Consider the following 25,888-nt stretch of genomic DNA (forward strand, 5'->3'; position numbering starts at 1 on the left):
AGTGACGGCTAGAGATAGCATCTTCCGATACTGCAACAAATCGACCAGAAAATTGAAGCCACAAAGTAAGCAAATTGCAACACTGTAGGCACCTGATGATTTCGTGGTTGCTGGTTCAAAACTAGATTACAGCAGTGATGATTCTCAATGTGTAAGATAAGAGCAAGAAATTTCTCAGTGCCTCTTGTGGGTTTCGCCCAAAATGAAAGTATGATAGGGAGAATGATGAGAAGAGACGGGAAAAGTCCTGCGGGTTGCATTTTTCTCTATTTATATAACCCATTTATAACAGCGAAAGCTAATCGTCACACAAAGATGCAGTCATCAATATAAAGGGAATGATAGTTGCGGCAATTGTATATGTTGCTATAACACATAAAAAAAGGCCGCAAATGACTTCTCTCAGGTCAAAATTACTTGTGTCATTATTTTTTTACCGATAATAATAAGTATTATTGACAACTTCATCCTCAGTTTCTGGAGACTTCAATATTGTGAATAAATGTATCTATTTACGGCAAGTTTTTGTCCATGCAGGAAAAAAAATGGTGGCAAAAAGCCCAATATTTTGTAGTGTGTTTACATAGCAATTCCACACATATTGGAGAGTTTAAATTGTAATAATTTAAATAGAAAGATAATGACCAACATAATAATAACATAGATTTGAACTTGAAGCTTGTTTATTAATGTGCAAGTTTTGAATTTCCAAGTATCTTCTTGATCATGAGCTTTTTTACATGATCTTGCTGGATCGTCGGGATTACTTGCATGCACTTGTCACACACGATCTGATCCTCATTTACGTGCGAGACATGCAAGAACTCCCTCCCATGGCGATTCTAACTCCACATAAGGCCAAGTGGCTCCCTTGCGTGCATGCGTGGTGAGACGTGACCTCTATGACGACGTTGGTGGTGCACAGCAGATCATTAGATATTGATTTTCCCCCACCCATATATATAGTTTGGCCACATGATCATCATGTGGAAGCTGGTTCGCATGTGAGGTACGTAGGTCGATGAATAATTCGATGATAGATATATGCCCCTTCCTCCAGTCGCTGCCCATCCTATGAAGTAACATAAACGTGGAGGAAACCGCCTAAACCAACATATATATGACATCTCCATCTGGCCATTGCAGATTATGGCTTAAAATTAGGAAGGTCGTGCATTTGAAATCCGCAGAAGGAACGTCATCGCCATATATATAGCTGTCGATCGCTACATCTTCAGTACTTCCTTTTCCAGTCAATATAAGATCTAGCTAGCTTCTCCAAAGGGACCTGGGAATATAAGAAAGCTCAATCCTAGCTTTACGTGCAATCTCAACTTTATCAGAGTTATAAGGACGAGTAGTACGTACTTAACTTGCTTGTAGTTTACGTACTCAGCATGCAATATTTCTTCCTGGTTTTCTGCTTTTCTAATCAGCTTGCTGATTCCCCATGCACTTGCCTCGCTTATTAAAGCCAGCCTTTGAATCTAGATCGATCGATACTCTTCATTGTCTTCAAAACCCAGATCGAGCAGATCAATAACCCATGTTTCTTTTCCTATATTTGAAGTGGTTACGAGGGACAAAGCCATCTTCTGGAGCAAGGATTTTTAAGGTTTTTTTGTTTTGTTCTGAAGTTACTTAAGTAATATTTATGAAGCTTCTTGGAAAGTGCATGCTGTCTTTCATGTTGCGTAGAAAATAGGTTGTTTTCTTTTCAGAACTACACCAAAATAGTAAATGTTTTTCACAGATAACAAAAATCATGTTAGTAAATTCTCCCAAACCGCTTAAAAAATAAAGTAAATTAGCTGTCTAAATCAGGCCCATCACAAATTGGAAAGTTTTAGATAAATACTCATGTAGACAAATTACTGTTTCGACCTATTTTTATATATAATTGTCCCCTAGCTCATGCAGATTTCGCACTGTTTAACTCGAAAATGAAGACACATGATGATGATATTCAGGCTAGGCTGACAATTCCAAATCAACTGAAATTCGTGCCACTCTTTTTCTTACCAGCAACTAGTCGGAGATCAAATAAGTATTAATTAAGAAAGTGATTAAAATATATAAACATAGAAAAATATTTTAATAGTAAAGAGATTATATAAAAATAAACTCATAAATTTATGTAGGTTGATGTATTATATCAGATTATAAAATTATTTTTATTATAAATTAAATTTAACGGATTTTATGAAGTCACGTCATCTTGTAAGTTTTTTTTATGTAATCTTTTTATGTCTATAGTAGTTCTCATAAACATATATAAGAGATGATTAGATACTACAGAGTATGATCTTGATTTTCCTTGGTATATTATATGTATATAATCTCTTTACCATTGAAGCTAGCTAGCTTTAAGAAATATATATATTTATATATATATATATAATATATATGTCAATTTCACCTCACATACATAACCCAACGTGAAACTTAGGCCTCAAAACCCACCTCAACTTCTCATTACAACTTTCTTAAATTCTCACATAAAATATAATAAATAATTCAACTTTTATTTTACTATTCACAAACCATCTCAACTTATCTCCGAATCCAAACCACTCCTTAATTAGTACTGCAACTCTCAAATGTTAATAGCATATATATATATATATATATTGTATTATCAAGGAAAACTAATTATTTATGAAGTGTTATTTGAGATAATAATAGATTTATTTTAATAAAAAATGATCATTTTTATTACAAATAGTTAACACATATAAGTATTTTTTTTTATAGTGATATATGTGTACGTATATACACACACACGACGTTAGTTTTAGCTTTGGTCTGCTTGTAAAAGAATAGCAATGAGGTTTGTCAAACTTTTTTGACTACTTATATATAGCTCCAATATATATGTTCAAGTTAGATTAAGAAGTAAATAAATTGGGAATGTGTATATATATATATATATATATATATATATATATATATATATGGATTTGCTAGAAGAATTTTAATGACCTTGAGCACTTAGCTAGGGTTTTTATAACAAATTTCCTTGGTTCAAAGCATCAACTACATGCGCACTCTTGAGAGCTCTCCTGATCCTCCTCGCATGTCTTCGTTCGTCAATATCTGAGGGTAGGTAGGGACTTTTACTGGTCTGCATATTGAATATGTCTCCTTGCTCAAACCAACTTTTGTCGAAATTTTAAATATTTAAAAATAAGAAATATTTTAATTATAAAGAGATTTTATAAATATATATAATTTAATTTAATATGTTAGATTATAAAATTATTTTAATCATAAAAAATATAACGTATTATATAAAATTATTTTTTTATAATTATAGTACTACTATTTAAAAATTTTATCCTATGCTAGTTGACGCGGGATTTTATGTTTTATCATATTTGTTTTTAAGGATAAAATTCAAAACTTTAGAAATTTTAAAAACTTTCCATCTCATTACTCCAATTTTTTTAAATTTTCACATAAAATAAAATAAATAATTTAATTTTTTTAAATCTTACAATAAAAATAATATTAAAAAATATATTTTAATAATATTTTATTTAATTTTTTAATTTTAATCTTCATTCATCTTATCTCTCAAAACAAACGTATCCTCTTTACCATATTTCAAGTTAAATACGTTATTTCTTGCATTGAATGCTCCACTTTTCGACTCTCATACTAAATATTAATACTTTATTAATTGAAACATCATGAGTCCATCATGCCCTGTTAAATTTTTTAGATTAATTCTAGATCTAATCATGAAGTGCATAAACATCACATAATCGTTTTGAAAAATAATAAGATTTATTATTAAAAATTTAATTTTTTTTATGTAGATCCTATATTTTATTTATTTTTTTCACAACGATTGCGCTACGATTATATAATTTACAATTACAAATATCTTTTATCAACTTTTTATTACATTGAGATCCATTTAAATAGTAAAAATATCTCATCTCACTTTATTTTATTATTATATTCTTTTTAAAAATTTTCTATAAAAATAAGAAATAAATTAATTTTTTAAAATATTAAAATAATAGTATTAAAAAATAATATTTTATCTACTTTTAATTTTAATTTCAACTTTCTAACAAGACGATATGTTATCTATATCACGGTTTGCCTATTACAAAACTCCCCTTCGCTTTTGGGCCAATGTCTGGTGACCTACTACCTATAAAAATATAAATCCATTGATATCAATCTAAAATAACATACATAACTGAAAAACTAAGAAATTCAGGATACAAAGCTAAATGGAATTGAATAAAGTGTGGAGTTTGTTTACCATAACACAAAGCTGCTATTGCTTCCCAACCCAATATTAGAACATCAGAACATAATGTTACATACAACATAATGTCAGAAATTTGGTTTGGTCGATTTTTCCGGTTCAGTCCGATAGTCTTACCTTCATAGTGACAAACATACTAAATAGCCGTTGATGTGTTAAATGAAGGAGGAGAAGAGAAAAAGAATAGAAGATGGCGAAGAAGTTGGAAAGGAGAGACATGAGAGGAGAGAGAGAGAAATGTAGTATTTATATTTGGGATTTTTTTGTTTGTTTTGTTTTTCTAATCTATATGATGTATATTTTATTTATATATATATATATATATATATTCTTTTTTATATATTGGGTCGGGCTTTTGAGTGAAATTCGGGTACGCCCAAGGCCCAACCTCGCACCCTTCCCTTGGCATTTCAAATCGGCTTTAAACCGTTTGTTCGCCCACTGTATGCTAGCGGATGCCCCTGCCTGCCTCAGGTGGGGCCAAAAGGGATGGATGTCAGGGCCCGCCTTGTTGGCCTAATTCTTAGGGTGTGTAAGTCCTGCGTAGTCTTTTAGAAAAAAAGTAGGTAAAACTGGAATCTACATAAAAAAAACTCAAGTTTTAATGGTGGGTCCAATTTTTTTTTTTTCAAATAAAGTGAGCAAAACTTACATACTTCATAATTGTATATAACATTATTTTAACTTTTAGTCTCAAAACAATTCCGTGTTACCTACTTTTAAACATTTTTCATATATTTTAACCCTTAGAATTGGATGAAGGTGCTACTTATTAGTTTTTAGTAGTTTCGGCTTTGGTGGCTTGTAGTGCAAAGTTTACATATCTATTATTTAGACATCGTTTAGATGTTGAGGTGAAATAAGATGAGATTAGAAATTTGTGAATGTAGAATAATTTGTAAATAATAGTGAAAAAGTTTGGGTTAAAATATTTTATAGAGTTTTGAGCAAAAAAAAGTTGAATAAAAATATTATAAAATTAAAATATTGTTAAAATATAATTTTTTAATGTTAATTTTGTTTTGAGAATTGAAAAAGTTAAATTATTTTTTATATTTTATTTGTAAATTTGAGAAACTTGTAATAATTAGGTAATGATTATATAAAAAAGTTGAAAAATTTAAATTAAAAAGTACTGTTTGTCTTTATATTTGTGGTATTTAAATATTGAGTTGAGATGAAATCGGATGGGATGAGCCATCTTGCAATCCAAACAGGGCTGTGGAAAGTGTGTGTCCATTTCTTTAAATAATTCAAGGTTGTTTAATAATTTTTTTTTGGCCCATAGTTTGGTGTTATGTTAGATAGAAGTTTTGAAATATTTAGGATATTTTTTGGAGTAATTATTAAAGTACTTTTTTCCTTTTGAAAATTTCAAATTTTCAAATCAACGAATAATATAAAAAACTTTTATGGGACATAAAATTTATAAAATTTTATAATAAAATATAAAAAGATCTTCCTTATTCACTTTTTCAATGGCTTGGAAATTTTAAGAAAGAGCTGTTTTTTTTTTTTTTTTTTTGTTTATGCTGCAATCAGAACTTTATTTATTTATTGTATTTATTTACTTTTTGGATAATAAAAATATGTAAGGGCTTATATTGGAAGTTAGAAGAGGCCGAATTCTGACCGGGTTTGGACTTTGGACCTACCCATTGCCTTGCCCCATTCTCACTTTCTCGGGAAACAAACGGCAAGAAAATGTTGCAGTTAAAAATCATTTTAATACTCGTTCTTTATTAATCAAAAATTAAAACCCTCCACTAAAACATTTTTGTATCCCGCGCAATCTCTCTCAAAACCAATTGCCTTTCCCTTCCTTTTCCTTCGGTCTACCTAGGGCTCTCGTATGTCGTCTCGTATACCAATTCTCGAACCTTAGATCCGGACACCATAGAATTCTTGACCCGCCGCCGTCTGTTTCGTTTTTATGGAGGAAGAGAAGGCAGTTGGCGGTGGCGGTGGCGGTGGCGGTGTTGAGTCGTCGAGGGCTTCGTCGTCGTTCGTCAAGGCGGGAGACCGGCAGGTTTTCACGGTGGAGCTCCGACCCGGAGAGACCACCATTGTATCGTGGAAGAAGCTTCTGAAAGACGCTAACAAGGTCAATGGATCTACCTCCTCCTCCGTTCCGGAGCCGCCCGCCAACGTCCACCCCGCTCTCGAGTCTTGCATCGTTCCGGTGGGTCCCTCTCAAACTAATATCTGCACATACATGTAATACATACATACACTCACACATATAGATTCATCCGTGTAATGTCTATAATTGTGTACATAATTGGGTTTTTGTATGTTTGGCATGGGTTTGCATGGGGATACGGTGTAATTGAGCTTTGTCCGGAAGACGTAATGTTTGACTTGTTTTTGTGAAACATTTACGCCATATTTACCGTTAATTGTGTTGCTGTTGATGGGGTATGGGCGATTGTTATTCTCATGTATTCGTTTGGATGAAACTAAGTCCAATGCTTAGTTTGTTTTGTTATTGTCTCCGAGTACGTGTAGTTTTAAGGTATTGTTTTGAACTTAACTGGAGGGATTGCTGTTGTTAATAGCGGGGTTGGGATAAAGAAAATGCCTTACTAGATTTTTTTTTTTAATTTTTTTTATGGCTAGCTTAAACTCAACTCAGCTTCACTCAACTAATACTTAATCCCAACTTATTGGGGTCGGTTTAACAAATATCTCTTCAAGCAATCGGTGTCAGTTGCATATATCTTCATAAATCAAGCTATTTCAGGAACTGATTTCAGCAATTATACTGTTGATCCTACCGATGGAGCTTGATGGCTGAACTGGAGGTTGGTTTGGCATGTTATGTCCATCGTGATCGAGTAGTTTTTTTTATAAGTTAGTGATCGATTAATTACTGCATGGTTCTCTAGAATTTTTTTGGACTAGATATTCCCAAACTCTGAACCTAATCCCACTTTCATTCTACATAATATCTTCTCAAATTCTTGCCTCATGATTTGTTATACATCAGGTATTGATGTCTTTACTTTGGATGGCTATATGCATATACGGCAGCATGAAGACAAGCATTTGGTCTTTTCACAATTCTATATGGTTGCATGCTCGACCTTGTGGGTGTTAAGAGTGTGAACTCATCTTCATTTACATCAGCATAGACTCCATATTGGTTACGACAAACATTGTTGTTCATTCATCGGCTTTTGTGTCTTCACTGCACATGAAAACTTGGTTTCATTATGCACTTTAACTTTTTAGTTGTGCCTCACCTTCTAGGGACAGCCAACTGAGAATGAAGAGAATGATGCAGCTGCTCCAAATCGTTTTAGTGCCGTCATTGAGAAGATTGAACGTCTCTACATGGTATGTGCATGTCCTTTGCATTTTGTTCCCTTTGTTATTCTTTTATCTAGGATGCTTTTGCAGAATCATTGATTCTGAGACATATAAGATGAACAATTGATTCCAAGATATTTATCTTTTGTCTGATGTGCAAGAGAATATTAGCATATGTGCAATATAATATGATAATATGAATATGAATAATTAACTATCCAAAGAAAAAATATATATATATATATATGAATATGAATAAAAAAATAATATGAATATGAATAATTCTCAGGGTAAGGATAGTAGTGATGATGAAGATTTACGCAATCTTCCTGATGATGATCAATATGATACGGAAGACTCTTTCATAGATGATGCTGAGCTGGTGAGTATTATCATTTTTTTTGTATATCTGGGTTTATTGTCTTGCAGCTCTAAGTGGTAGGATTCTTCTTATGACATTGATGTCTTAAAAGGTATATAATGCTTATGTAATGTCTCTCTCTATCTTTTCTGCAGGATGAATATTTTGAAGTTGATAACTCAGCTATAAAACATGATGGGTTTTTTGTTAATAGGGGAAGTTGGAACGCATGTGAGTTTCTATGAACCTTTTCTTGACTCTATTACTCTTATCAGAGTCACATTAGTTAGCTATACTCTATTTTTTTTCCTGCTTTTAGGTTAGGGCACATTACCCAAACAGTAGGTCCTTTCCAATGCATTAGTATGTAGCCTTAAGTTTGAGGTTACATTGCCCAAACAAAGAAGAGGGGGATGTTGAAGATTTAGTTTAGCTATCAGGTACAGTGGAGCAGAGTGGAAGGTTGAGGACAGAGCAGATTCACCACTGAATTGTTAGTTTTGCCCCCTTTTTTTCGCTTAAATCGACATATTAAAAAATTTAGGGACCTGTTAGTTTGTCAAAAAGATAAAAAGAAATCCTGGTGTGCCTTTTGTATGACAAATTATAGTCAATGGTCAATGTGTCTATTTCGGCTGATCGGATCTATGTGTGCTTATAATGGTATATGATCTCTAGCTGCTTTCCCCCCCACCAAACATAGATGATGGATGGCCATATATTACCATGGTGGACATTTTTGGTAAAAATAAAATCACTAAGATAGGCTATCCTATGCTCACACAAGCAATAAGCTTCAAGTACAATAAATCCTTAACCATGGGGAATTCACAAGGTCTGAAAGAATGATTCAATTCCTCGGCACCCTACAAGCTCTATACTTGAAGCTTTCTCTACAAGAATATGGCGTACGCCTTGCATTCATTGTTCTCCTACATCTCTTCCCAAGCGTAACAAATGGGAGCATGCAGAACTCCTTGTCAGGAATTAGTATTTCAACTGGCAGACAATCATTTCAAATCACCAGAGTTACCATCATTCATCTTTTTATGTTTCCTTTATAGTTGAGTTTTGGTTAATTTATTATATGTCATTATTTACCTAACTCCTGGAGTTACTTGTTGGTTATGTTACGAATGTTATTGGTTTTTCTTTTCTGTTTTTTTAATCTTTACCAAGATTCTGTTTGACAATTTTTTAGATTCTGAAAGAATCAAAGAAAGTGAAGCTCTGTTATCTTTGGCTTTTTTTTCCCCATATAACTGAACTGTTTTTTTTTTTTTTTTATACAAGAAACGAACCTACTGTATTACCTAACCAGCAACCAAAGAAGAGGCGCAGAAAAGATTTGGGAAAGGGTCATGGTGGAAATGATGAATTTCACGCATCATCTAAACATGTAAGGAAGGACAAGACGGCAGCTGCAAATATGAAGGACTCTTCTAGTCCCTCACAAAGTTTGGCTGTAACAAGTGAACATTTTCAAGATGTGAAAATCCAGAATCAATTGGGTGCTACTGGAATTTCTTCCAAAAAGAAATCTGTTGATGTTGATACCAAAATGATATTTGATCCCTCTGTATCTCAAAAAGTTTCTAATGGTGATGCTTCTGTATCTCTAGCTGAAGTAAGGGATGTTGATAGGCAGAAGACAGGAGTCAGTCAATCTAGGAACCTTGTTGACAAATTGAAAGAAGCAAGTGCATCCTTTGAAGCTTCCAGCAGAAATACCTTGACAATAGTGATCATGTACAATCTAAATCTCTATCTGGAAGGCCATCAAACAATGATGATCAGTTGGAATTGTCAATTAGGCCGAAAGAAAAGAATGGCATCCGTGAACCATCTGACAACAAATTTTCTGTGGATAAGTATGCCATGCAAATGACAGTAAGTTACTATTTATCTGATTAAAACAAAAAATTACCCTTTCCCTTTATTAATGCATTGATTGCCATCATATACAGACCATGCATCATGATGGGGACATTTTGTGCCAGGCTAGGCAAAATCTGAAAATCTATGTACTGGGATGAGGATTCATTTGTATGCACTGCATGTTTGCGTGCACACATTTCTATATCTCAAACACGTTGGTATTTTAGCTGGTGTATGCTTGATCTAAATCCATTTGGCAAATAAGAGAAGGGCATACAGACATAGCCGTTCCAGTGTTTGACAGTGCGGTCGTGGAGGTTAACATGTCTTTTTGAGATGTAAAAATCTCATATTTTGATCTGATCTCTTGATGCATTGGTTGATTTTTTATGTTATTTAAAAACATCTGCCATTTATATTTTTGTTTTTGGTGGTTATAATTCTGTTTTAATTTCCAAACTAAAGTGTGGAAATAATTTTTTTAATTAGATTTGAAGCATAACGAGAAACAGGATCATAAAACTAGTGCATCAATTTGTCAGAAGAGAAACTAATATATGTTATTTTTATGAACCTCGTCTTCCTTTTTCCCCTGTTGATTAGGCCACATTTTATGAATGATGACTAGAGAAGATGAACATTTATGCAAGGTTTCAAGAGGAGCTATTAGTCTTATTTTTTAGCTAGGTCAATTTTCTTTGGATTAAAATCATCTCCTTCCTCCATATGGAAGGGATGGAAAGTGAAGCTACAGTTTCAATCCCATATGGTTCCATGAGTCATATTTACTTATCAAAATATTTATTTTTTCTAGGCTTTACAGAGAGCGACTGAGGTCTGAATAAATTGACATATGGAAAACATGTAAGGACAATCTTGTAGAAGTTTAGGTTTTGAACCCGACCATGGAAAGAGTACGTGAAGCTGCATGAGCCATACTTTTTACCTGGCATTTCCTTGGTGCATTCTTGAAATAAGCTTTTTTATTTTTTTTATTTTTTTATCTCCTTTTCTTTTATTTGGTTGAGTTCAAGGAAAACTAGAAGATGCTGCAAATAAGTTTTGGATATACTGGCTCTTTCTGACAAAGTGCTACATTATATTCTTCTTCAAAAAATCATGGTAGTTTTTTCCTTGTATATCATGTCTGTGTTAGTCTTGATTTTGTTTCTTAACTTTATGCAGAAATCAACCACACATAGAAAGGATAATACTAGCGCTAGGCCAAAAAGTTCACTAGAAAAGGCTATCCGAGAGTTAGAGAAGATGGTTGCTGAATGTAAGTCTTGAAATTATCATGACAACTCTATCTTTTACAAAAGGTAATTTTTGGAACTTCTTGCATATAATTAATTGCTGTTTGTGTAACTTATTACAGCGAGGCCACCGGCTATTGAAACTCAAGAGGCAGATTCTTCATCCCAGGCAGTTAAAAGGAGATTACCTCGAGAAATAAAGCTGAAACTGGCAAAAGTTGCTAGACTAGCGGTATTTAAAAAAGAGCTAAAATCACTTTTAACTTTTTGGCTCTTGGTTTTGTGCTGTTCTGGGAATTTTCATCATGGCCGTATATTTGTATACCCTAAGCCTCTGACAAAGTTCAATAAGCTTATTGTTATTAATAATATTATTTGGTTGCAGCAGGCAAGCCAAGGGAGAATATCCAAGGAGTTACTTAACCGCCTTATGAGCATTCTTGGACATCTAATTCAGCTCAGAACATTGAAGGTATTGCCATCTGTTATAAAAATGATATCGCTCTTGGTATCTAGTGCTCCATTTTCCATTTGTCATGTAAAGGCCAGATTGTTTACGTGTTTATGTTGTATACTCTCTGTGTACATTGATAAAATCTTTATATTATTGATAAAGTCTTTCTTACCTACGACTTATCAAAAAAATTTTCTTACTTCTAAAAAAAAATAGCAATTTTATGTCTCTTTTACTATCTACCTATCAAAAAAAGATTTTGGATAGACTTCTTTGTTAAATTATGGAACTTTTTGAATTTGTTAGATAATAAAGTTTCTTTGTTATTGTTGTTTCTCTAGATAAATACAGTTGTATTGTATTAATCTGCATGTGTGTGTGTTTGTGTGTTTTCCTTCTAACTAGTGGTATTCTTTGATTTAACTCATTTGGGTTTTATGATATGGGTTTTTAATTCTTATAAAACAACTGAAAAATGGCTAGCACTTATCCAATGCTTTTCTTCTACAGAGAAACTTGAAAGTCATGATTAGTATGGGTTTGTCAGCGAAACAGGAGAAAGATAATAGGTTTCAACAGAGAAAGAAGGAAGTAGTTGACATGATTAAAATGCGGGAGCCCTATTTGGAATCGAAGGTATGATTGTTTTGTAATATCTCCCCCCCTCCCAACCCGCCCACCCCCCCCCCCCCCCTCCCCCCCCCGGCGGCGAATTCTCCCATCTACACTTGTGCCTAGGAGTCTTGACCCATGTGGTGTGTTTTACTGCTATAGCGTTTTTTTTTTTTTTTTCCAATCTATTTTCTTTTAGACGGATGAGAGTTAATATATGACAGATAATTGTGGACTGAGCTTCTTTGTCTTTACGTATCTATTTACTTTTGAGGTCCACTTAGCTCAAAAGCATCTCATGGTCAGCATCAATTCTTTTTTCCCCTTTTTGAGCTTTATGTAGGATCCTGCTCTTATGCTAAGTTAGAGGCTTTTGTGTCTTTCACAGTTGGAATGTCTTCTTTCTGGCTTTTTTTTTTTTTTTTTCTAATCCTAGAGGAGTGTCCAACATTGTTTTCCCTTGCTGGTGCGGTTATTACTCTTTCTTTCTCCTGGCCAAACCATCTTTTTGTTATAGTTACAACTTTTTATTAATAGTAAAAAAATTAGCATTGTCCAAGTACATAGGATGTATAGAAGAGAAATCACCTATTTAAGAAGGAGAAATAGATACAAGAAAATCATGAAAGTTTAGCCCATCGAAATCAATAACTACTGCCCATAGGAATGATGTATTGAAGAAGAGTCCTGGCCAAACCATCTTAAATTTCTTTCTTTCATTTATCACTAGTGAAGTAATAATAATTTTATTTTATTTCTCCGTAAAAAGATGTGTGTATTGGAGCAATGCCGGATTGATTGTTTTCTTTGATGCTTGTGCTGAAATCTTAGTCTTGATTTTTTTTTTCTCAGGCATTTGTGCAGCAAGCTGGAGCATCAGATGACTTTCAAGAATTTTGTTCTGAAGAAAAAGGAGTCTTTAGAAAGAAATTTAGTATGGATGCTGCATTAGAAGACAAAATTTGTGATCTCTATGACCTTTTTGTTGATGTACAGATTTCTCTGCCCTTGCCTGCTAAATATGTTGATTGGTAGTGGAGGGAACTTTTCTTATTTTTTCATATGCTTAATCTAGGGGCTGGATGAAGATGCAGGTCCACAAATTAGGAAGTTATATGCAGAGGTAATTCAATTTTTACTTTTAACTGTCAGTTTCACTGTCAGCATTTCCAGACTTGTGCCTATCTTGCTGCTTCTGTCACGTTATGTCTGAAATTTTAATGAAGCTACATGAAATGACCATAAAAATGTGCAGAGAATTAAGAAGTCCAAATCAGCTCCTCTAGTTGTTTCCTTGTGAGTTTATACAGGTTTTGTGTTTCAGCTTGGTTTACTTGCACAAAAAATGTCTTTTGCTTGATATGGAACAAATGGTCTCTCTTCTCACAAAATTTGAATAATGTTGACTGGCAATTTTGTTTGACAAGCTTTCTGATTTCTCTCTCTTTCTTCATTTCTTTTTGTCTACCTGTCACCTAAAATTTTTGATACGCTTAGATTTGTTTTTTTTGGAAAGGAAAACTCACTATACTATCATTTAAATACTCTTGAAACACTTAAGACTCCTTCATGTTATGATTTCTGTGCTTTTGAAGTTGATTTCTCTATGATTATAGTGTCATTATGATTGTCAACATTCCTTAGTAATTTCCAAGTTTTTTGAGTCAAGAATCCTCTCTGTGGTTCAGCTTGCAGGATTGTGGCCAGTTGGTTTCATGGACAACCATGGGATCAAAAGAGCGATTTGCAAGGCAAAAGAGAGGCGGAGGGCACTGCATAGCAGACATAAGGTATGTGTTCTGCATTCTGTCTTGTTGGATGTTTGCAAGGCTATTCACGCTTCAAGTTGATTAAAAAAATTGGTATGCTGTTAATATGTATTCAGGATCAGGAAAAAATCAGAAGGAAGAGGATGCTGGCACCTAGAATAGAGGAGACTGTTCGAGCGGAGGGTAATTCAATTGTGCAGCCACAGTCTATGCGTGAGCGCATATCTTCAGAAACTGGCAGCCATGGTTTAACTTCAGCAGACAGGCCAGTTTCTAGTTCAACAGCAGCAGTCAGGATGCAGAGCCCCTCAACATATGGTCCTCTTATCTTGGACAGGATAAAACAAGAGAAGTTAAAGGGAACCTCGAGCAATTCCCTGGATGATGCAAGGGTGTCTGATGGTGGAATGATAAAGAAGAAGGTAAAGCGGAAGCCAGAACTGGACCTAAACGAAACCCATTACCGGCCCGAGAAGTTACCTTCTCAAACGGGAGAGGAGAGACACAAGTCCCTCAAGCAGGCTGCTGCAGGTCTTCCCGGCCATAAATCAAACCTTCAGACAACTCCTCCAAACGTTGAGCAGTCAAGCTGACTTTGATTATAGCTCGATTAGAAGTTTACATCTTAATATCTTCGTGTAACACAAGTATTTTTCTTTTCTTTTCTTTGGTGGGTGCGTCATTCATTATCATGACCATCAGATTTTTACCATTTTTGTAAGTATATGTTCTTCGATGGAGCCCTGTGGATTAAAGATTTTATCTTCAATAGAGATAGCAGCAAGCTATGATTTTCTTATGCAGAGATGATCTTTTGTTATTTTCTCCTTTTTTACATGTAGCTGTTCATATCATTTCATCGTTTCTTTTTGGAGTATTTGTAGAATGCAACGGATCGCTCATATTTTTGCAAAAATAGAATCATTTGACAATTTTTTTAAGATCCCTTTTAAACGTATATGAGGTGGGAGCTTAATGACTTCCCGTTTGGATAGTGAAATGAGATGAGATGAATTGAGATGTTTTGTAAATAATAATGTGATTATAAGTTAAAATTAGATGAGATGAAGTGAGATAGTTTTATTTCACATTTGAATCCAAACAAATCGTTTAATAAAAAAATAATACCAACTATAGAAAGATTGCAAATCCTATCAATAATGTCAATGACTATACCAAGATGTACAGAAATAATGGTCAATAATTTCATTCTTGAAAATGGTCAATAATGGGATAGACACGTGCTTTTATTTAGAGACATGAGTTTTTGTTTAAAGATAAACATATAAAAAAGATTATTATTATATAAATTTACTAAACAATATTATATGCTTAACAAAATTTATAAATACAATTTGCCAGTTTTGATACAATTCGCGAACTTTTTTTGATATGAATTATGAATTATAGTTGAGGACTCTCACCGGTTTCAATTGAATAGATCAAATTAATATGTATAATTATTTACTTCAGTCTATAGTCACAGCACACCATGTGCTGAGTTAAAAAAAAAAATATATATATATATCATGTGAGGTGTGCGGAGAGTGCGGCTGATATATAGCCGCACTCAACTAATATAAACTTATTTAAACTCAATTCAATTTATAATTCGTTTACAAATGGATCTCACAAAATAAATTTACAACTTAACGTAATTTAATACAATATATCTAATCTAATTTCAGATAATCAGATCAAATCATCTGAATTCATATATCTAATATTTCTCTTTCAAATTATAAATTTTTATTATTAGCTCTAGTCTCGTTTGTTTTCATAACCATTCTTTCATCTCATCTAATTATTATAGATTTTTTAGTTTTTTACACACAAAAAATTAAGAATTTAACTTTTTCAAATTTTAAAACAAAAATAATATTAAAAAAAATATATTCTAACAATATTTTATTCAACTTTCAATTTTTATCTCAACATATTTCATTTCATCTCATTTACGAAAACAAACGAGACATTAGTCAATGTCCCGTCAACAATAATAAATGTATAATCTTTTGATAATTTTTTATATAATAATATTTATATATTATAAAAAATTATAAAACGATATTATTTTTATAAATTATTTTATAAAAAATATACTTTATTTAAATAGGATTATGTAAAATATCGTGAAAATTACGTGCATTATTTCCCTTGAAACAAAGTTCGCAGTTTGATGATCTGAACGCAGAGACACGTATGTATGACCCGTGGTTAAGGAGCCGAAAGCATCACGTCAAGAGACTGGATAATGCCAATCCGAAACTCGAAAGGAAGGAAGAATATGAGAGAGAGCGAGCCAGAAAGCAACGAAAAGAAATCAACCAATAATGTTACAAATCCAACCGCCAAAGATATTTTCCACCACATCTAAATTTTCTCATCTTCCAATCACCGAATATTCTTACCATATATATATATATATATATGGAAAACTCTATATACATATTATAAAGACTAAACAAAGAAAAAAGAAAACGAATATAGAAGTTGATTCACAAATCACACGTAGTGGCACGTTGCTTTTTGTGCCACTTGACGATCTCCGTCGTCGACATGAACCACTCCTCTCCGGCTACCGGAATTTCATCACGATCATCATCTCTAGGATCCCATTTTTGTCCATCTAAAACATCTCAGTTTTCGGTTGGTAGTCTAAAGCTTTGCGGGTTCGGGTTCGAGTTGAAGAGAAAGGACTTGTTGAAGAGACGGCTTAAGTTCGTAGTCAGTGCGGAGCTCTCGAAGCCATTCTCCCTCAGCTTCGGGTTGGACTCTCAGGTTTATTGCTTTCCCTGCCACCCATTCAGCTGTTTGTTGTTGTGTTGTTGGGTTTACTTTACACGTTCTAGATCTTCGAGCTCGTGGATATTTGATTAATTGACTGAGTGAGCTGAGGATGATATTTTTGGGAAATTTTGTTGCTTGAAGATGTGGATTGTGTTTGTATTGTGAAATTGTAACGGGTTCGATCAAGCCTTTTTTTTTTCTCGTTATTGTGGGCGGAGAAACCGTTGGCGGATTGGTGCTACCGGTTTTGGTGACAAGATATGATATACTTGTGGTCAATTTTACTAATGGAGGCCATGGTTGGAGAGCAGTTTTGAATTAAAAAAACCCACTCGTTTTCCAGGCTGGCGCTGTAATTGGATGTCTTTGCATTGTGAATTTTTGTATTGCATTAGCCGATGTTCTGTTTTTTAAATGTTTGGAAGCCCAAATTGAGCTATTACGCCGCTTTGCTTTGCTTTGAATTGTTTTTTATCATCACAAACTAGAGCAGTTGTCTGTTTTTGTTATTTATTTTTTCTGCAATTAAGTCGCAAACAATATAATATGGCCTCTATATCTGATATAAAGCGCAATCTCCATTTGGTCTGACAATAAAGTTTGCCCTGCTGCGTCTGTGCCTTATAAATGCCATTGTTGGTAAGCCCTAGGGTTGGTCAAGTGGTAAGGGCCTTGGTCTTGTCTAAGGTTCGAACCCTTGGAGCAAAAAATTCTAGGGGCCACGTCCCATTTGTAAAAATTTGGTAATTTACCTGATCCGTGTGGTTTGGGCACATTACATGGATTCGGGGTTTGATTAGATAAAAGACATGTTGCACGGTCTTTGGGTTTCCTCATCATAAAAAAAGAGGACTACAATGCTGTTGTTGGTCATTTTATCTTAGTTTTAGCACTCATTTCCTTCCTCTGAATGGTATATCAGTTTCCGAAATTTCCTGGTTTGATACTTGATCAGTTGCTTTCTTTCATATGTTTAATGGAGATTCAATCCCTAAGATGAGTTTCATGTCATAGACTGACTGCTTTATTTGCATGCGAAGACCTTTCGGTCTCATGACCCATCACAGGCGCCTTGGATTGGTCCAGTTCCTGGGGATATTGCAGAGGTTGAGGCATATTGTAGAATCTTCAGAACCACTGAATGGCTTCATGCTGCGCTAATGGATACATTGTGCAATCCATTGACTGGCGAATGTAGCATTTCATATGATTTCACTCCAGAGGAGAAACCACTATTGGAAGATAAAATAGTCTCTGTGCTTGGTTGCATGGTGTCCCTTCTTAACAAAGGGAGAGAGGACGTCCTTTCTGGAAGATCCCCGATTCAAAATTCCTTTCGGGTTGGAGATGTAAGCTCAGTTGAAGATAAACTTCCTCCACTTGCCATTTTCAGGAGTGAGATGAAAAGGTGTTGTGAGAGCTTGCATATTGCTCTTGAAAACTATCTGATGCCTGACGATGATCGAAGCTTGGATGTATGGAGGAAACTTCAGAGACTGAAGAACGTCTGCTATGATTCTGGTTTTCCTCGGGGGGAGAATTATCCATGCCATACGCAGTTTGCAAATTGGAATCCTATTTATTTTTCGACTTCTAAAGAAGACATATGGTCCAAAGATTCCGAGGTAGCTTTTTGGATGGGTGGTCAGGTAACAGAAGAAGGCCTGAAGTGGTTAGTGAAGAAAGGATACAAAACAATTGTAGACCTTAGAGCAGAGACTGTAACGGACAACTTCTATCAAGCAGCCTTAGATGATGCTGTTCTATCTGGGAAAATTGAACTGGTCAAAATTCCTGTTGAAGTTGGGACCGCACCTTCAATGGAGCAGGTCGAGAAGTTTGCATCTTTAGTTTCAGATTACAGCAAAAAGCCCATATATCTTCACAGTAAGGAAGGAGTAAAGAGAACTTTGGCCATGGTCTCCAGATGGAGGCAGTACATGTCTCGCTGTTCACAGCAGTTTGTCTCTGGTCAACACGTAGCTTCCAATGGTTTTTTATTACAAGATGCTGATGGAATGAGAAAAATGCAGGAGTCTTGCATTGTTGAAGAAAGCTCTCTGCTGGGAAAGGAGAGTGGGTTGATGCAGGAGTCTTTGGGTTCAAATGGTGTACCCTATGAAAAAGTCTCTCCATACAAGGGTAAGAAGCATCAAAGCAGTAATGGGGCCCTCAGCAGCCTTGTTTCTGTCCAAGGTATGCCATCAGAATTAGCTGATAATGGAGTAGGATCCCCAGCAAACTTCACCATAGATATTGACCCTCTGAAGGTTCAGGCTCCTACATGCAATGTTTTCTCCAAAAAAGAAATGTCTAGGTTTTTTAGGAGTAGAAAGATCTCACCTTCTACTTATAAAAATGACCAATTGAAAGGATTCCAAATATTACCAATTTCTAGAGATGCGCATAATGGAACAATGTGGAAAGGTGATATTGTTCGTACTGACACTATGTCCCAGCCTCTGGAGTCGGGAGGTCCCAATGGGTCACTCAATGGAAAGACTCTTTCTCCAGAGACCCAGAAATCACCTGCTGATGATGAGAAGAATTTGATTGGTGATATTCTGGTCTCTGTTGGTCCAGTTGTGAATGGACTGGACCAAGTGGATAGGCCTTTTGTGATGACAGAAACTAATATCTCTACCGTTGTGAATACTAACTTTGATGAGACTGTGAGATCCCAATCAATACTAAAGGATCGGAAGAGTAATAGCGGGGCTGCCTTAATTTCAGCCAATGATGATCTGGGGCCAATTGAAGGTAATATGTGTGCTTCTACAACTGGTGTTGTAAGGGTCCAATCAAGAAAGAAAGCAGAGATGTTTTTAGTTCGGACAGATGGACACTCTTGTGCCAGAGAAAAGGTGACAGAATCGTCTTTGGCCTTCACTCATCCTAGTACCCAGCAGCAGATGCTTATGTGGAAATCAACACCAAAGACTGTATTGCTGTTAAAGAAACTAGGGCAAGAGCTCATGGAAGAAGCAAAAGAGGTACCATTAGATATCTTATTAGTAAATGACATTCTGTTTATGTACAAGAATATGTTTCTGCTCCTTTGATTATTTTTTCTCTTTCTTTCACTTTTATGTCTGTAGATTGTTAACGGAATTTCTCTTCTTGGTATAGTAGGTTTTTTTAAATATATGTTTTAAGCTTCCAGTCATAGATAGAAATGTACTCACTTCATCCCATAGTTGATGGGAGTTCACAAATGGCATACAGTTTAATAAAGAAAAATAAACATTATATTCCTTAAAATACCTATCAAAAAATAAAAAAATTCTGCGGTTCAAATAAAAGGAGTGTTCATAACTGAAAAAATTGGGTTCACTTTTAAGGGTAATATGGAAAGTTAAATGGAGAAATATATCCATTTTTGGAACCTTGATATATTTTGGGGCACCTCAAAAAGTAAAGCACCTCATTTTTGTTTGGAACAGAGAGGGTTGGATACACATATAAAACAAATCAAGCAATAGGGATGTGACCACTTTATTTGTAAAATTGAAATGAAGGACTAAATTAATCAGCAAAGGTTCTTAGTGGTACTTCTCTCGGGTATGGGTGTTTTGCCTAGCAACTTGGTATTCAAGAGGAAACACCATTACCAAATTCTGCGGGTCTAGTGAAAGATATCGGTCTATTTGTGCAAGTGGTCATGGTTTCTTCCACATTCACCTATTCAGTCTTTTCATGGCTATTTCTTAACTGTATTTATTGCATTGGGTTTTCAGGTTGCCACTTTCTTGTATTACCAAGAGAAAATGAACGTTCTTGTGGAACCTGATGTGCATGATATATTTGCTAGAATCCCAGGGTTTGGATTTGTTCAGACCTTTTATAGTCAAGACACCAGGTAGGGAACTCTTTGATTTAATAACAAATAATTGAAGATTTTGTTAAGGTCCCTGTACTTCTGGAGCTTGCTGATCTGTTGGATGCCCTTAATCTAGTGATCTGCATGAGAGGGTTGACTTTGTGGCATGCTTGGGTGGTGATGGGGTTATACTCCATGCATCAAATTTATTTAGAGGTGCTGTGCCTCCTGTTGTCTCATTTAATCTTGGATCTCTTGGATTTCTGACTTCCCATGGTGTAAGCTTCTGAACTCAACTTTTGTGTTTTTCTTTTCCCACAATCAGCTATATTTTCTGACTCCTAGTATATTTCTTTTGTTATAGTTTGAAGATTATAAGCAAGACTTAAGACAGGTCATCCATGGAAACAATACTCTGGATGGTGTCTATATAACTCTCAGAATGCGTCTTCGATGTGAAATTTTTCGAAATGGTAAAGCGGTGCCTGGGAAAGTATTCGATGTTCTAAATGAAGTTGTTGTTGATCGGGGTTCTAATCCATATCTTTCTAAAATTGAATGCTATGAACATGACCGACTCATAACCAAGGTGAGATTAGTGAATTCATTTCTTAAGTAGGAAAAAGAAATTCATGCCCTTGACTCTTATGTGAACTGAGGAGTTGTTACCTGCTCTCTCCAATTATGAAGTCCAACATTCACTTAATCTAAAGCAGTGGTCAACATTTATGCCACATATCATGTTTAAAACTTTGATGCAAATAAGAAAAGATAAGTTTATGAAATTGCCAGGCTTTTAATGACAAATACTATTTCTTTAGGTACAAGGTGACGGAGTCATTGTAGCCACCCCTACAGGAAGTACTGCTTACTCTACAGCTGCAGGAGGTTCCATGGTAAGCTGTGCTTTTTATTCGAGTCACGGTTATATTATTATTGGTAAATGGATATATATTGATTGCAAATTGTCTTTTTAGTTTTCACTAGACCTAAGCTTTTAAAACAGCCATTTGTTTGTTTTTGTTGACCTGAAGATAAGAGGTCAGAACTGCCATCTGTGTTAGAAAAAGCTATTACATTGTGTCGGTGTATAATTTAAAAGCAAAGTAACATCATTTAGTCTGGGAGCCATCAATTTACTTTGGTGGGTAGAAATATGTTCTTAATGCAAATCTCCCTCCCTGGTCCCCCTCTCTTTTATGATTATAATTGGTAGCTTCATAGTTGGTAATGACATTGATGTGGTGTTTGGTGCACGGATTGATTGGGTTGGGTTCAGCTTACTCCTAAATCTTGTTTTTTTTTTATAAGTAAAAGGTAAATTTCATTGATACGAATGAAATAGGCATAGCCTGTGAACGCATGGAGTATACAAAAGAACACCTAAATACATTCTAGGAACTATAGATTAAGGACAAGAAGTCCTGAGCATTGTTCCCATTAAGTACAATAGCAGAAAACCAAAGCAATAGTGTGTGTATAAAAAAATTTTGAAGCTCCGCCATTGTGCGCTCCCTATTTTCAAAGCACCGCTCATTCCTTTCCGCCCAAATACACCACATAATGCACGACGGAATCATCTTCCACACTGCCGCCACTTGATGTCAGCCTTGAATCTCCTTCCAGCAAGCCAATAAATCAACCACCCTTAAAGGCATTACCCAAGCGACGTCAACTCTTCTAAAGATCTTATCCCACAACACCCTTGTCACCTCACAATGCAATAATAAGTGATCCACCGATTCTCCTTGCTTTTTACACAAGTAGCACCAATCCATCACAATGAGTCCCCTCTTTCTCAAGTTGTCCGTGGTCAAAATCTTCCCAAGAGCAGCAGTCTATACGAAGAAAGCTACTTTTGAAGGCACACGAGACCTCCAAATATTACTCCTAAATCTTGTTTGGTGGCTATTAATCTTAATGGCCACAAGTCCTTGATGACATCAAAGATATCTAACCATTATAGGAACCCCAGTGGTCGGATGTCTGCAGAAAATGCCTTCATCCTCCTTATGCACAGGCTTAGCAGATATTTCTCTTCTAGTTGATCGATCATCTTTTGTTACATTGTGAGGTGGCTAGTGTTTTATGGAATGCTATTTTTGGAACGCTCTGAAAGATCAACCTTGTAGGGTGGTTGATCTTTCAGAGCGTTGGAAAGATGGTCTTGTCTTGCCTCTTGTGGTGTCTTTGGAGAGAAACCAATGGCTGAAATTCTAGGACAATGAGAAGATGGTGGTGGAACTTCAATATTTCTTCTATAGAACCCTTTACATTTGATGATTGCTCATTCCACGTTGGACATGTATCTGCATCACCAGTCAATTTCTACCTTAGGAAAAGCACATTTTTCTTAGAATTTATCATCCGGAAGGTCTTGAATTCTCTGCAAAGTAGGAAGGAAGAAGAAATATCCCTTCAGCAGCTACATATCTACTCTGTCATTTTGTCACATTCTAATTGCATATATTAAATTTCAGAGGCGTTTGTTTTACGTAATTCAATAAGTAAATTCCACTATTGGTGTGCCTCTCATACTCATTGCAATGTAAACAAATGTTCTTATTGAAAAATATATAAGTTCGATCCGGCAATTACAAATACTATCACTGGTTGTTGTTCGCTCTTTCACTTTGTTCCTATTAGTAAGGCCATTATGAAAATCTAAATGCAGGTGCATCCAAATGTTCCTTGCATGCTCTTCACACCAATATGCCCACACTCCCTCTCATTTAGACCAGTTATACTTCCAGATTCTGCAAGGCTGGAATTGAAGGTATGCTATTGATTATCTAGGAACCAGATATTTTTGGATCTTTAGCTCTTAATCTGGAGATATCTTAATGAAAATTTTGGCTTTAACTAAGTACTATCTTTCTTTTTGCCACCTCTAGTTCTTAAACTGTAGAAAAAGGGATGTTGCTTTTGTTGAACTGAGTTGGCACTTAGAGAGCATAGTGTGCTTTTGATGTCGAGCAAGAAAATTCTCTCTACTCATTTCTGTTTATTCATCTCTTTTCGAATTGGAAAGCTTCTTTGCAAGGGTGATGTATGCACTTACGAGAAAAATGGTGGTTATGGAAAATCAATATCAGATCACAGTGGTCCCAAATCCCAAACCATAAGAGGGGAGCTGCTTTATTTCGTTCAAGGAAATGCCACATTTTGGAAGAAGCAAGAAGGAACATAAATATTTTGTTTTCTTTACTTTTCTGCTATTTCTGTTCTTTTGTCATGTTTATAAAGTTCTGTTAAATTTCTGCATGTTAGATCTGGGGATTCAATCTTGGAGCTGCCCTTTCCGATGCCCATGTACGCTAACATCTTTTTGAGGGGATCTTTTCCAATCTCTCTGATTCTGATGTTGCTTGTTTCCATACTGAACCATATATCAGGAATCGATCAAGTGTTGGAGAACCAAGCTAGTTTGACTTGGTTACTTAAATAGTTCTAAACAGTATGCATTTAGAGCTCTAAATCATACAATGTCCGTATTTGTTCCTGGATTGCAAAAAGGTATATACAATTATTAACATAATGACAAGTGCAATTTTGAAACTCAACTTGGGAGGTGGTGGGCTTTCTGAGGGAGGCATGTTGCTTTATGGGAATTCCATGTCTAGTTGTGGATTTTCTGAGTTAGATATATGCTAAACAGTTTGGGATGAATCCAGAAGTATGTCCTTCTGTCAGTCATCTGCCAGATCTGGTTTTCCCTTGATCCTAATCCCAGGAATTTCATAAAAATATGTTCTAATAAATTACGTCCAGTATCTTTGTAGATAGTCGTCAGCCAAATTTAAATAGATAGTCATTTCACTCTCTTTTTTTGGTTGTGGAGTGGTAAAAGGTTTACGATGAGGGTGGGACAAGCAGTTATGACTTGGTTCCTCTCTCTATGGAAAAAAAATGACCATGAGGCCTAATGAACTGTAAGAACAAAGAATCACCTTTTGTTTCTTTGTGAAAATTAAGAAAATGGTTAGAAAACAGAAGGCCAAATGGGGGTGTGACCCCAATACACAAAAGAGTAGTTCAAAGTATTCTGTGTTCTGTTACTTGTATCCATATGTTAGTTGTTATACTTGTATTCGTGTCCGTTTGGTAGTTCTATTTCATCTTTTGTTTCTTTAAGACGGTCTCTGGGAAGAACAAAAACTTTTTATGCCAAATTTGATCTCAGGTCTAAAACCATTCCACATCCCATGAAGTTGCCTCAAATATGATACAATAACTTGCTATTCCATGTTTTACGTTGATAGGAAAGTTTGGCTCATTGATCATGTTCTTGCCAGTTATATTCTTTGTTAGTAGTATTAAAATGGTTGTATTTGACAGATTCCAGAGGATGCTAGAAGCAATGCATGGGTTTCTTTCGATGGGAAGAGAAGGCAGCAACTCTCAAGAGGAGATTCTGTACGAATACATATGAGTCAACACCCACTTCCGACAGTCAACAAGTCTGACCAGACATGTGATTGGTTTCACAGCTTGATTCGCTGTCTAAATTGGAATGAGAGGCTTGATCAAAAGGCCCTTTGAAGAAACCTAATCTCTTGCCATACCAGAGTACTGAGGTTCTTGTAAACATACTGTACATATTATAAGTTGAGATTAAAGAAAGAGAATTTGACTTTACAAATAGTAAATACGATCCATTCCCACATTGGCTCCCACATGAAGGTAGGGTTTGCCACTTACCTCAGTTTTCCTCTTTCCAGTATGACAAAATGTAATTCATGTTAACTGCCATGATCTGTTACACAGCAATAAAGATCTAATTTTTGTATGTCCTCTATGCAACTGAGAGTTGATCCATGTTTGTTTGATCACTTCCTGTATCATTAACTTACTTTATTTCTTTGTGAAATGTTAAATAACACCACATAAGGATCTGTGGACTATTATTATACGACAGGGGAAGTTATTTTCATGAGGTTTTTTTTTTTTTTTTTTTTCCTTTCAGTTTCCTCCCATCCAAACAGTTTTATCCGATTATTATATCTAGTATTTATGCAAACTGAACAGAGCTGATTCATTTTCTATTCTCAGTTTTTCCATATTTCTATTGCTATTTTTCAAATTTTGGCTTAGCTGCAAGCTGACGAGGTACTGGAAGAAACACAACTTGTTCAACAAGTGGTTGGCCAGGTACAACAGTTTTACCATGTCTTCCTAGAAATAGACCAATTAAATTTGTGTTTAAAGACAACATACTCAAAAGAACTGAATGTACGACCAGTCTTTATATATTATTGCTAATGAAAGAAAACGACCTTAAGATGGTCCTTTGAGCATTATTCCATCTTCTGTAGCAAGAAAAAGAGACCCTCGAAAGCGATATATACCCA

The 25,888-nt window shown here is 35.1% G+C and overlaps 2 protein-coding genes across 4 annotated transcripts; both read left to right on the plus strand.

Annotated features, from left to right (window-relative positions):
* Positions 1-951: 951 nt before the first annotated feature.
* LOC121243510 (NAD kinase 2, chloroplastic-like) lies at positions 952-25,323 on the plus strand. Of its 3 annotated transcripts, XM_041141637.1 has the most exons (10): positions 952-965; positions 16,387-16,708; positions 17,758-19,710; positions 20,455-20,576; positions 20,674-20,815; positions 20,902-21,126; positions 21,359-21,433; positions 23,212-23,313; positions 23,808-23,849; positions 24,876-25,323. In XM_041141637.1, exons 2-10 carry the CDS (start codon positions 16,487-16,489, stop codon positions 25,077-25,079), a joined length of 3,087 nt encoding a protein of 1,028 aa, XP_040997571.1. In that variant the 5' UTR covers positions 952-965; positions 16,387-16,486; the 3' UTR covers positions 25,080-25,323. The 3 variants fall into 3 exon arrangements, with proteins under 3 accessions (XP_040997571.1, XP_040997573.1, XP_040997572.1); XM_041141639.1 differs by lacking the exons at positions 23,212-23,313; positions 23,808-23,849; XM_041141638.1 differs by lacking the exons at positions 952-965; positions 23,808-23,849.
* On the plus strand, positions 5,904-14,689 carry LOC121243163 (ubinuclein-1-like). The gene is given in 15 exon segments (XM_041141229.1): positions 5,904-6,467; positions 7,538-7,624; positions 7,887-7,979; positions 8,114-8,189; positions 9,160-9,190; positions 9,252-9,667; positions 9,670-9,848; positions 11,022-11,115; positions 11,215-11,324; positions 11,481-11,564; positions 12,057-12,182; positions 13,011-13,148; positions 13,234-13,281; positions 13,847-13,948; positions 14,044-14,689. Coding segments are annotated over 15 exon segments (2,310 nt in total). The 5' UTR covers positions 5,904-6,218; the 3' UTR covers positions 14,521-14,689.
* Positions 25,324-25,888: the final 565 nt, after the last annotated feature.

Source organism: Juglans microcarpa x Juglans regia, chromosome 8D, assembly GCF_004785595.1.
Source record: "Juglans microcarpa x Juglans regia isolate MS1-56 chromosome 8D, Jm3101_v1.0, whole genome shotgun sequence".
Taxonomy (NCBI): Eukaryota; Viridiplantae; Streptophyta; class Magnoliopsida; order Fagales; family Juglandaceae; genus Juglans; species Juglans microcarpa x Juglans regia.